An 11764-nucleotide genomic window follows, 5' to 3' on the forward strand; every position below is an offset into this window, starting at 1 on the left:
ATAGCCCATGCAAACAAACAACTTTTCCAGACTCCTACAAGGCAATTCTGCAGCATCATGAAAACATTATTATACCAGGCAGAGTTGCCACTCAGGGTTCTGGGAAAGCTGGGTGGCTCCCAAAGCTGGGTGCCCCCCAATATCACCTTCACAGCTCACACATAAAACTGCCACACAGCTTTCCCAGACTCCTCCCTGGCAATTCTGCACATCATACTTGACCTAACCAGGCAGAGTTGCCTATCAGGGTTCTGGGAAAGCTGAGTGAGCACCCCAGGGAGAGTTGTAATTTGGACTGAGTAGTCTGAAGCCATTATCTTCAATCGTCATTATTCTCTCGCTATACAACTATATTTGCTTAACAGTCCACATTCGCCAAGCACGCCCCATTTGACCGCGGGGCATCGAATTTAGGTCAAAGTCTTCTTGCTATAGCATGGCAGCACAATGCAGCGGGCGGAGATGTGCGCACGCTATACATAGTACACTGGGCATGGCAGAAAACGGTAATGCAATGAGACGTGTCTGGGTGTTCTCGGCGCAGCGCAGGGACCGAGCCCAGACACTCCACAAGAAGAATCCTGTTGCTAAGGAGGAAACTGGAAGAAAACACAATCCAAGACATCATGTTCTCCCAAATCCAAATTCTCTTAGACAACGCAGCTCAAAAAAAAAATAGAGGAGATCGTCCGTGACATTCGGCAAAACTTCTGACAAAGTGAAAGATGAGAATTTAGCATTGAGAATCCTGTACCGATACAAAGCACCAAATCCCCTGCACAATTATCAACTGATGGGATAACATTTTAAAAGCCTGAAGCCACCATTAGGGGGAGCTTGTGAGCTAACTGCATACAGATTTACTATACAAATCAATGTAGTATCAGTATGCAGTAAGCTCTTGAGCTCCATCTAGTGGTGCCTGCAGGAAGCTAGGTTTTAAAGGGGAAGGAACTATCAGCAGGTTAGATGAATCTAACCTGCTGATGTGTCCTTATTGCATAGGAGACGAAGAGGAGGAAGGTATGTCTCTTACCTTCCTCCTCTGTGCCATTCTGCTGGTGCAGTTAGTACTGTGCTCCACGGTCCAGTGAGACTAGCACTGCCCACCCCCATAGTGCCAATCCAGCCCTGGCCGGCCCACCCGCTCCATTCATTATCATTAGAAAGGGGCAGATTGGCTGGATGGGCAATATGGGGGCGGGCAGTGCTCTTAATGCCCCCCTTGCCCTAGTGCTTCATTAGGAGCACTGCCCGCCCCCATATTTCCCATCCAGCCAATCTGCCCCTTTCTAAGGATAATGAATGGAGCGGGTGGGCCGGCCAGGGCTAGATTGGCACTATGGGGGTGGGCAGTGCTCCTGTCTCTGGACCGTGGAGCACAGTACTAACTGCACCAGAATGGCACAGAGGAGGAAGGTAAGAGACATACCTTCCTCCTCTTCGTCTCCTATGCAGTAAGAACACATCAGCAAGTTAGATTCGTCTAACCTGCTGATAGTTCCCCTTTAAAACCTAGCTTCCTGCCAGCACCACTAGATGGAGCTAGAGAGCTTACTGCATACTGTTAGTACATTGATCTACATAGTAAATCTGTATGCAGTTATCTCACAAGCTCCCCCTAATGGTGGCTTCAGGCTTTTAAAATGTTATCCCATCTGTTAATGTTTGTGCAGGGGATTTGGCGCTTTGTATCAGAACAGGATTCTCGATGCTAAATTCTCATCTTTCTCACTAAAGGCCCTATTCCACCAACAGATCTGACGACAGGTTATCTGCCAAAGATTTGAAGCCAAACCCAGGAGTGGATTTGAAAAGAGGAGAAATCTCAGTCTTTCCTTTAGGACCTGTTCTCTGATTATAGTCTGTTCCTGGGTTTGGCTTCAAATCGTTGGCAGATAACCTGTCGTCAGATCTGTTGGTGGAATAGGACCTTAAGTGAGTAGTTTTGCCGAATGTCACATACAATCTTCTCGGGACATAGTTCCCCTTTAACATGTTTATTATTTCCTTTAAGGGGACCACACCCTTTAATGTCCATAGTCCTATCTCCGAGACCTCAGTATATGGCTTCTGTCCGGATCTTGGCACTAGGGCCCCCGCTGACATCAGCTCACAGCTTGTAGGTTTCCCATCGCTATCTATGGTGTCAGGTCCTCCTTTGATCACACATTTCTGGGCTGTGATCCAATTGTTATACATATACCTTAAAGGAATTCTCCACTTTTATCGTCATAACATTCATTTATTATATAATAACGTTCTACAAGTTTCAAATCTATGTTGAATATCAACTTCTAACAATTTTCCACATCTGTGTTTGCTTAAGGTGAATGGTAATAATCACTGTTTACTCAATCCAGGAGGCCGACAACCGGTTATCCAGGATTAGTGGCTTTCTGCCAATAACAGCGCCACATCTGTCCAGAGGTTGTGTGTGGTATTACAGCTCGGCTCCATTCACTTCAGTGAAGCTACGCTGCTATACCACGCACAAACTGAGGACCAGAGTGGCGCTGTTTCTGGATAATTATGATATCATCAAGAATAGCCCCAATGACTGACAGCAGGCAGAGATATTATATCTTTAAGCTTGCATGCCTTGATATCTTGACAGCGCAGTTAAAAAAGTACTCCAGCACAAAAAAAAGTGCAAGAAAGTGCCAAAGATTTGTTATTTTCTTCTATTTAAAAAAATCTCCAGTCTTCCAGTAGTTATCAGCTGCCGTATGCCCTGCATGAACAGGTCTGACACAGTGCTCTCTGCTGCCGCCGCCTATGTCCATGTCAGGAACTGTCTAGAGCAGCAGCAAATTTCCATAGAAAACCTCTCCTGCTCTGAGCAGTTCCTGACATGGACAGAGGTGGCAGCAGAGAGCACTGTGTCAGACTCGAAAGGAGCTGCAGGACATACAGCAGTTGATAAGTACTGGAAGTCTGGAGATTTTGTAATAGAAGTAAAATACAAATCTCTGGCACTCTTTTTTGCTGGAGTACCCCTTTAAGAATGCACAGCCTGAAGGTGTTTTAAGCCTACAATGTAAATAATACAGTGAATATAGGAAAACGCCCGATGGGTTAAAGAAGAAGAATGAAGATTAGAACAATGAAGCCTTAAAAGAGATCGATAAAGTCCATGGGGGACGTCGCTCGGTCTGTAATACGTATCGCGCACGTGGCGGTGCCGAGCTCCGGGAGGCGTATATGGGTCACATCAGCAGGGAGACCATGTAGTTATACGGATGTCTGGAGGAGCAGTGAATTATATATCAAATGGAGGGAAATCAATTACTGCAGCCCATGCCTTAACCCCTTCCAGTACATGATGGTGCGCCACTGCCAAGCCTTAAAGGGGAATTCCACATTTATGTAAATCAGTGTGATCATTATCACTGAATATTGGCAATCCTGTGCCGTGATTACGAACGCATAGCTGCACTCTTCCAGAAACAGCGCCACTCTTGTCTTAAGGTCGGAAGCGGTATTACAACTGTATTCACATCAATGGGACTGAGGTGCAGTACAAAGCACAAGGAGGAAGGGCGACGCCCAGTTGTCAATTTTAGTTTTAAATTTCCAGGAGGAATAACAGGAGGTAGAAAGCCGACATGTCAGGAGAGAGGAGTGAGGTGACAATTGCTGCCTGCACCTACAGTGTGAACGCGCCTCTAATCCTCCGGCAGGGTCTGGAATCCTCACAATACATGGCCTCACAATACATGGCCTCACCAGCAGACCCGGCTGTCAGCGTCCGTGATATATTCAAGGTTACTTCCCCCTAATGTAACCAAGTCCTGTAACTTCTCTACAATTCAGCTGTATTTGATCTCTGCTTCCAAAGGTCGATATAACAGCACACCAATGAGAGGGATATCAGGGCGGGGGTGGGGCTGGGGCGGCCCGACCACAGATAAGTGCAGCAGCGTATAGGGCCGGTCACACAGTGCAGAGTACAGGAGAGGCCTGTTCTACTACTACACAGCAACACTACCGTATCCGGTCACTTCTCCTCCTCATACACATACCTGTCTATAAGAAGCAAGTTATAGTCTTGTATATAGGAGGTAGTATTATAGTAGTTATATTCTTGTATATAGGAGCAGTATTATAGTAGTTATATTCTTGTATATAGGAGCAGTATTATAGTAGTTATATTCCTGTATATAGGAGCAGTATTATAGTAGTTATATTCTTGTATATAGGAGGCAGTATTATAGTAGTTATATTCCTGTATATAGGAGCAGTATTATAGTAGTTATATTCCTGTATATAGGAGCAGTATTATAGTAGTTATATTCTTGTATATAGGAGCAGTATTATAGTAGTTATATTCCTGTATATAGGGAGCAGTATTATAGTAGTTATATTCCTGTATATAGGAGCAGTATTATAGTAGTTATATTCCTGTATATAGGGGGCAGTATTATAGTAGTTATATTCCTGTATATAGGAGCAGTATTATAGTAGTTATATTCTTGTATATAGGAGCAGTATTATAGTAGTTATATTCCTGTATATAGGAGCAGTATTATAGTAGTTATATTCCTGTATATAGGAGCAGTATTATAGTAGTTATATCCCTGTATATAGGGGGCAGTATTATAGTAGTTATATTCCTGTATATAGGAGCAGTATTATAGTAGTTATATTCTTGTATATAGGAGGCAGTATTATAGTAGTTATATTCCTGTATATAGGAGCAGTATTATAGTAGTTATATTCTTGTATATAGGAGCAGTATTATAGTGGTTATATTCTTTTATATAGGACCAGTATTATAGTAGTTATATTCTTGTGTATATATAGGAGCAGTATTATAGTAGTTATATTCCTGTATATAGGAGCAGTATTATAGTAGTTATATTCTTGTATATAGCAGTATTATAGTAGTTATATTCTTGTACATAAGGAGCAGTATTATAGTAGTTATATTCTTGTATTATAGTAGTTATATTCTTATATATAGGGGGCAGTATTATAGCATCAATATCTATTACACCTCAACAATGCTTAGAGCCATAGTCATTTCCCCCTATAAATTACACTGCTCAGCAGGGGTCGATAAGGAGCACAAGAGGACGTAGATTTTTCACATTTGTTTTCTATTCTAAACCATGAAGGAAGTCGCTTTTAAAAAAAAAAAAAAAAAAAAACCTCCTTCATCCTATCAACCGTATAAACATATATAAAAAAGCAAGCGTTACAATTGCAGGCAGTAGTAGATGGTGCCGTTCAGTAGTAGAATGTTGGCATGTTATGGGTCTCAGGTATAAATGCGCTATTGTTATGTTTATTTTAAAAGAAAAAAAAGCTTCCTTGAGAAACACAATGCAAGTCTTAGAACAATGGGGGAAACTTGACTTTCTGGATTCCAGGAATGACACCTGCAGCGCTCAATACACAAACGCTACAGTCCAGAGGAATCCTGGCTCTATCAGATACCGCTGACAGGCTTCACCTGGACGCTGACCTACGACCCCCAATGAAGGAACCCGGTGTATTTCTCATAAATACCAGGAACGGGCTCATTGAGCACAAACCCTTTAAGTGGGCTCATTGGTTCTGGGAAATGTCCATCATATGGAACAGCCCATAAGATAAAGGGAATTTGAAAGATGGGAGTTATAATAATCATCCCTATTCCCTAAGCTTACTTGTTGATGGTGACCATGAAAAGCCTAAGTTCTGCTGTGACACCCCAAGATCTAGCATCACCCCAGACCCTACAGATCTAGTCTATGATGCCAGGCAATGCTCGCGAGCTTCATGCCTGGAGAGGGTCTACGTAATATATAACTAGAGGGTGAACTAACATTCACCAGTTTTATTTTTGAGGGGTTATCCCAAGACTAGTGTTGAGCGGACTTAGCCAACTGTTTGGGCTTGTTACCTGTCTCCAAACCCGAAAGTTCTGCATTTGACTCCCTGGAGAAGTTGGATGCCACACTAGGAAGTCCTGGAACACACAGGTTGTATCCATGTTTTCTGGCAGGCCTAGGATGGATATAACCTATGTTTTCCAGGACCCCCTAGGGTGACATCTAACTTCTCCAGATGCCGGGAGTCAAACACAGAGCGTTCGGGTTCAGGGAAGTTTAACAAGCCCGAACAGTTCACTAAGTCCGTGCAACACTAGTTATCACCTATCCACAAATGTAAGTGAACAGTGGGCTGTCCAATGGCTGGAGACCCAACTAATCATGGGAATGGGGGTCAATTGTATTTCAAATTAATGGACTCACAGCATGTACTCGATTCACTCTCTATGAGCCCAAGCCTCCATCTATACAGAACATGTGCACATCCCCCTAATAGGAGGATTATATTTATACATCATCAAGAAGATTGAATAGGTTGGATTTGTGATCATCCCATAAGAAAGAGAAGAGACCCTAGTGGCTCCAAAGATCTTGTCTTCTGTGGGACCTGTGGGGACGATTTGTTGTCCGATCCCGAGAGGATCCTTGTGACCCAGTCCTGTTATTATAGGGAATTACCATTTATGCAAGTAACGCAATCCCCATACCCCCCAATTCCTCAAGTCTGATATTGATGTGAAGGTGCGAGAAGAGTTGTTGCCTCAGTTGCATATTTCAGTATTGTTCCCAAGTCGTCCTCCATGCTGTTGAAACTTGCTCCAGCCATGGCCGCCTCCTATTCCGAGACCTGTGTTTACCGCTGGTGGCTATCTAGTCTGCAAACATCCTGATGGTAATGGTACCTCTACAGAGAGTCATTGAGATTCAGCGTGGATTTCCCAGCTGTAAGTGAAGAGCGGAGCCTGCGGAGATGGAACATGACCGGACAGGTAAATTCGGTCTCTTTTGTGCAGGTTTTGTTTGACACGTACTGTAATATAGAGCGGAGAGGGAAGATACAATGGACTATCAAATGCATCGCGGGACAAAGACGACGCTAGGTAGACTGATACTGAAGCATTTCCCCTTAGGAGCTACATACCCGAACCCCTATACGGAGTCATAGTTATATCTGTTCTAGGAACGCTGGGGGTCACATCTGTCACCTGTCTTTCTCAGGCTTTGGGCAATTCCGTCATGGGGCCATACAATTAGAGAGTGCCATTACGACGGTGCCCATTATAATTTACTACAAATAGTCACTTAGGTCAATGATCATCATTGAAGACGGTCGTAATTAAATGGGTTTCCAAGAATTTAATAAGGTTTTGAATTCCCCTTCACTGTGTAATCTTTAGGGTCTGTGCACACAGTGATGATTGGACGGAGACACTTGGGGTCCTTACAGTACATCATGCACGTGCCGCCATATGCCCCATATAAGCGTGCCTGTGTCATACACATGCAATATAGCAGTACTCTACAAACAAAAAGATTCCAACTTTTTCATTAGATTCTGCAAAAAGTTCCAGAGTACAGAGCGCTCCGAGCGTCTCTACTTCCTCATCATAGGTGCTGACACCGAGCAAACATACGGAGAGGCGCAGGGCGTCCCACAACATCAGACCTACAGCACCCAAAAGAAAGTTTACACTATGTCACCAGCCACAACCATAGTGTACGTCCTATCCATATGACCACAATGTGTCACTCCTCCGAGTGGCTGAGATACGGGGGAGCTGTTTTACACAGTACCCAATGAATTTCAACTATTCCTAATGGAAAATTCCAGTTGAAGATGTATGGGCAGGACAATGACACCAGAGGATTACTATTGACTATTCCAAGGATTATCGTTAAATCGAATCTAAACAATAATCGTTCGTTTGAATAGCAGTTAACGATTAACGACCGAACGAGAAATCGTTGATCGTTTAATAAGACCTGGACCTATTTTTATCGTTGCTCGTTCGCAAATCGTTCGCATAGAATAGAAGCCGTTCGGTGACTAACGCAATAGCGATGACAAGACGACCGCAAGAACTATCATAAGTAACGATTATCGTTCCATGTAAATGGGTAAACTATTTCAGGTCTTTCACAATAGCGGTCGCTTGGATCGTTTATCGTTAACGATTATGCGAACGATAATCGTCCTGTGGAATAGGGCCCTAAGCTGCTTCATCCCTTAGGGCGCGTTCATACGTACAGGATTTTAGATGCAGTTTTCGAATCTGGGTTTAAAAGGAGTAAGCTCTGTGTTTCCTTGATACTTGTCCCCCACCAGAGTGAAGGAGGTCACTCGTGATGACTGGCGTACCCTAATTCTAATCTTCCATTGGTGACCCCCCCAACAACAACAACAACAACAAAGGGGCCGCACTGTTCATGTCTTTATTGTACGGCTCAGGAGAGACAAAGACGACTGGCCACCGACGTGCCCCCCTCCATCATACAGCGCCCCTACCGTCACAGCTCTAAGCATGCGAATAGTTCAGCACGTCCCCGGATACAACTCATCCCTGCCAGCTCCTTTACTTTTTGGAAGTCGTCTCTATTGACGTCAATGGCTGCAAAACTTCACGCCGACTCCAAGTTTGGATGGGGCTTAGCTGTGAACGACACCTTGTCTCCCCCCATAAATCCTACTGTCACCAGTTATCCTGCTAGTTTCCTCACACGTGAGCAGAGTCATGGCTGTGATATCCCTCGTCTATGACTGATCTTCATTCCCATGAATCCATCGCCATGTCACTCCGGCTTTATGAGACTATGGACAACTAGGATGACCTTACCCGTCCCGTCAGTCCCTTATTGCAGTATTCTATGTAACGTTTCCCACCCACACATCCACTACTACCATCTAATGTAACATTTACCATCATCTTCAAGGTCTCCCAATGTCAAGCCTACGAGGGCTTAAAGGGAAAGTTATAGTGGGTCTCTAACCCCAAAATATAGAGGGTGTAGAAATAGAATCTATATGTACAAGCCTTAGGGGGGCGCTATAGCTCATCATAGAGGGCTCGGTCGGGGCCAATGCTCACTAAATATTTTGGAAATACTGATTCTTTTTAGTCTCCTCATAAAAGAAGTATCATGTATTTAGGGTTCCCACCCCCAGACAGAACCCACGATAGGAGAAACATCATGTATAGAAGTGTTTGCTGACCACTGTAGAACTACAACTCCCACCATGCATAGAAACATCATACATGCAGTGATGTGCAAACTGCAACTCCCAGCATACATGGATAGACCACATGATAGGAGGAACATCATATATATATGAGTGGTCTTCAACGTGCGGCACTTTAACCACCGCAAAACTATAACTCGAGAAGCGTCATGTATATCGGGGGTCGCCAGCTGCTGCAAGATTACAACTCTCAGTAGGACCGGACATGATCAGGTATAAACTAGTGGGCTACAACCAGCTGTTACATAACTACAACTCCTATCAGATCAGCGTCACATAACTACAACTCCTATCATGCCTGGCAGACCCGGAGACATCATTGGTCATCGATCAGCATCACATAACTACAACTCCCATCATGCCCAATGGTCTTCCAATCTACGTCTCTCCAGCTGCTACTAAACTACATCCACTGTATCCGATCACCTGGTGTTCTACGCCTCGAGGATTGTCGCCGTTCCTCAACTCTTTATTACCTTCTATCCACATTATCCCAAGTTTCTATAAAATTTTTGGAGACCAAGTCCTACAACGGCCGCACAATCCTCCTCCTGGCCGAACACCTTGCACTTATTGTTCCAAGCAGTCGGAACGTTTACAAACGAATCGATACAAAATATTTATTTTAGAATTTTTCCTACCGATCTGCCGCCTCTCAATGGAATACATGAAGGGGAAGCTGGGGGGGACTTACCGTTCAGCCCGTTGGGTATACTTCTATGGTGCGGAAGGGTGGATAGGTCGTCTGCGGATCTCCTGATGGTGCCAGTTTTATTCTCCACTGGTTTTGGGTGGTGGTGATGATGGTGGTGATGGTCCGGGCTGCCTGCGCTGCCGGTACTTGACGTACTGCTGCCGTCCCCTACATCCCTGGCCCCAGAACCCCCATTTAAATTGGTCAAACTGTTTTGGCTATCGATGGAGCTCCTAGAACCGGCCCCGTTGCGCTCCTCGTCCAGCATGAGGACGATCTCCTTGAGCTCCAGGTTGTCTCGGATGAGCGCCTCCTGCTTGGTCTCCAGCTCCTTGAGTTTTTGCTGGTAGGACCCTACCTCCTTCCACATCACGCTGGCGGTGTGCCTCCCAAACCTCTGCCATTCCCTGGACAGCTTCTTCCCCTTTTGCCGGTCGTCGTCCAAGAAGCAGCACAGCTCCCTGAGCTCCTGGTTGTCGTCTTGAAGTTTCTGGTTGACCTCCTTGAGCCCCCGGATCTCATGCAGGTGGAGCTGCAGCCTCCTGTTGACATCCTTCATCAGATTGCCATGCTCCACCATCACATTCATCTTCTCTAGCTCCACTTTCCTCACCATCTTGATCAGGTCCTCCTTGCTCCACCTGAGGAGCTCTTCATCTGGGATCTTGTTGAGGTCTTCTGCAGATCCTGCTCCTTGGGAAAGCTTGGCCATGACAAATCTTGGGATATGCAAAAAAAAAAAAAAAAAATTCAATCAAACTTCCCTTTAATTTTTTTTGCAACACTACCATCCCTGGTGTGGTGCTTTACGGCAGCTCCCTGCATCGGCCATGGTGCACGGGGCTCGGGCAGGTGTGGCTGAGCGGTAATCCGGGGGTGTCCAGCCGTAGGTCCCCGTCTTCATTCAGTCATTGCTGAGGCTGCTGCTCGGTGTGATCCTCCTGCAGACTCTGCCGTCTCCTCTGGCCCCTCCCCCCGTCCCGCCTCTCCTCCACTCACTGCTGCCTGATGCTCAGCCGGTTGCTTTTTTTTTTTTTTTTTGTCTTCGAATAAAGCCAGCTTTATTGACAAGCACATGGCGTGACAACAGCAACAGCCGTCCAAACTAGGTCAACGTTCTAAGCCGGATTCAAAAGAAATAACAGCGCGTGATGAGAGCAAGCAGAGGTAGTGACAGGGCTGAGGGGGCTATTCACTGACAGGGCTGAGGGGGCTATTCACTGACAGGGATGGGTGCTGTTCACTGACAGGGATGGGTGCTGTTCACTGACAGGGCTTCAGGAAAGGTAGAAGGCAAAAGAAACGCAGCCGGGTGTTTTGTAATTCATGTCAGTATTTATAAATGTCCAGATATATAACATAAATATTATGGACAAACAGTAAAAGTTACAGGAAAGAACAAAAATGAGAGGATAGATAAATAGATAGATAGATAGGAGATAGATAGATGATAGATAGGAGATAGATAGATAGATAGATAGATAGATAGATAGATAGATAGATAGATAGGAGATAGATAGATAGGAGATAGATAGATAGATAGATAGATAGATAGGAGATAGATAGATAGATAGATAGGAGAGAGATAGATAGGAGATAGATAGATAGATAGGAGATAGATAGATAGATAGATAGGAGATGGATAGATAGATAGATAGATAGATAGATAGATAGATAGATAGATAGGAGATAGATAGGAGATAGATACAAAATGAAAAGAGAGGTCAGAGATGGAAGGATAGATAATAAGCGGATGATAGGATATGATCGATTGATGTTAGGTGATGAATGGAAAGATGGCTAGATGTGAAAGATAGATAGATATGATTGAACTGTGTTTGTCTCTTATGACATAAAATAGTTTATGAAAGCGCATGCTGATAGTTGTAGTTCATGGCTATGCTGTGGAATAAGTTATATCTGAATTACTGTTATTATTGTCTATATTTATTATTATTATTTATTATTATTATCATTATTATTTATAACTTCTTTTCTAATGCTGCGTTTACA

General features: G+C 44.2%; 1 protein-coding gene across 2 annotated transcripts in view; it reads right to left on the minus strand.

The window, feature by feature from the left end:
- The window catches only part of CCDC85C (coiled-coil domain containing 85C), a 74472-nt gene extending 63758 nt beyond the window's left edge, over positions 1-10714 (minus strand). For both annotated transcript variants that reach the window (XM_069950516.1, XM_069950515.1), the window contains exon 1: positions 9752-10714. In XM_069950516.1, coding sequence (XP_069806617.1) covers positions 9752-10463 — 712 coding nt within the window. In that variant the 5' untranslated portion in view covers positions 10464-10714. The remainder of the gene's footprint in view (positions 1-9751) is intronic.
- Positions 10715-11764: the final 1050 nt, after the last annotated feature.

Source organism: Dendropsophus ebraccatus, chromosome 13 (assembly GCF_027789765.1).
Source record: "Dendropsophus ebraccatus isolate aDenEbr1 chromosome 13, aDenEbr1.pat, whole genome shotgun sequence".
NCBI classification, from domain to species: Eukaryota; Metazoa; Chordata; class Amphibia; order Anura; family Hylidae; genus Dendropsophus; species Dendropsophus ebraccatus.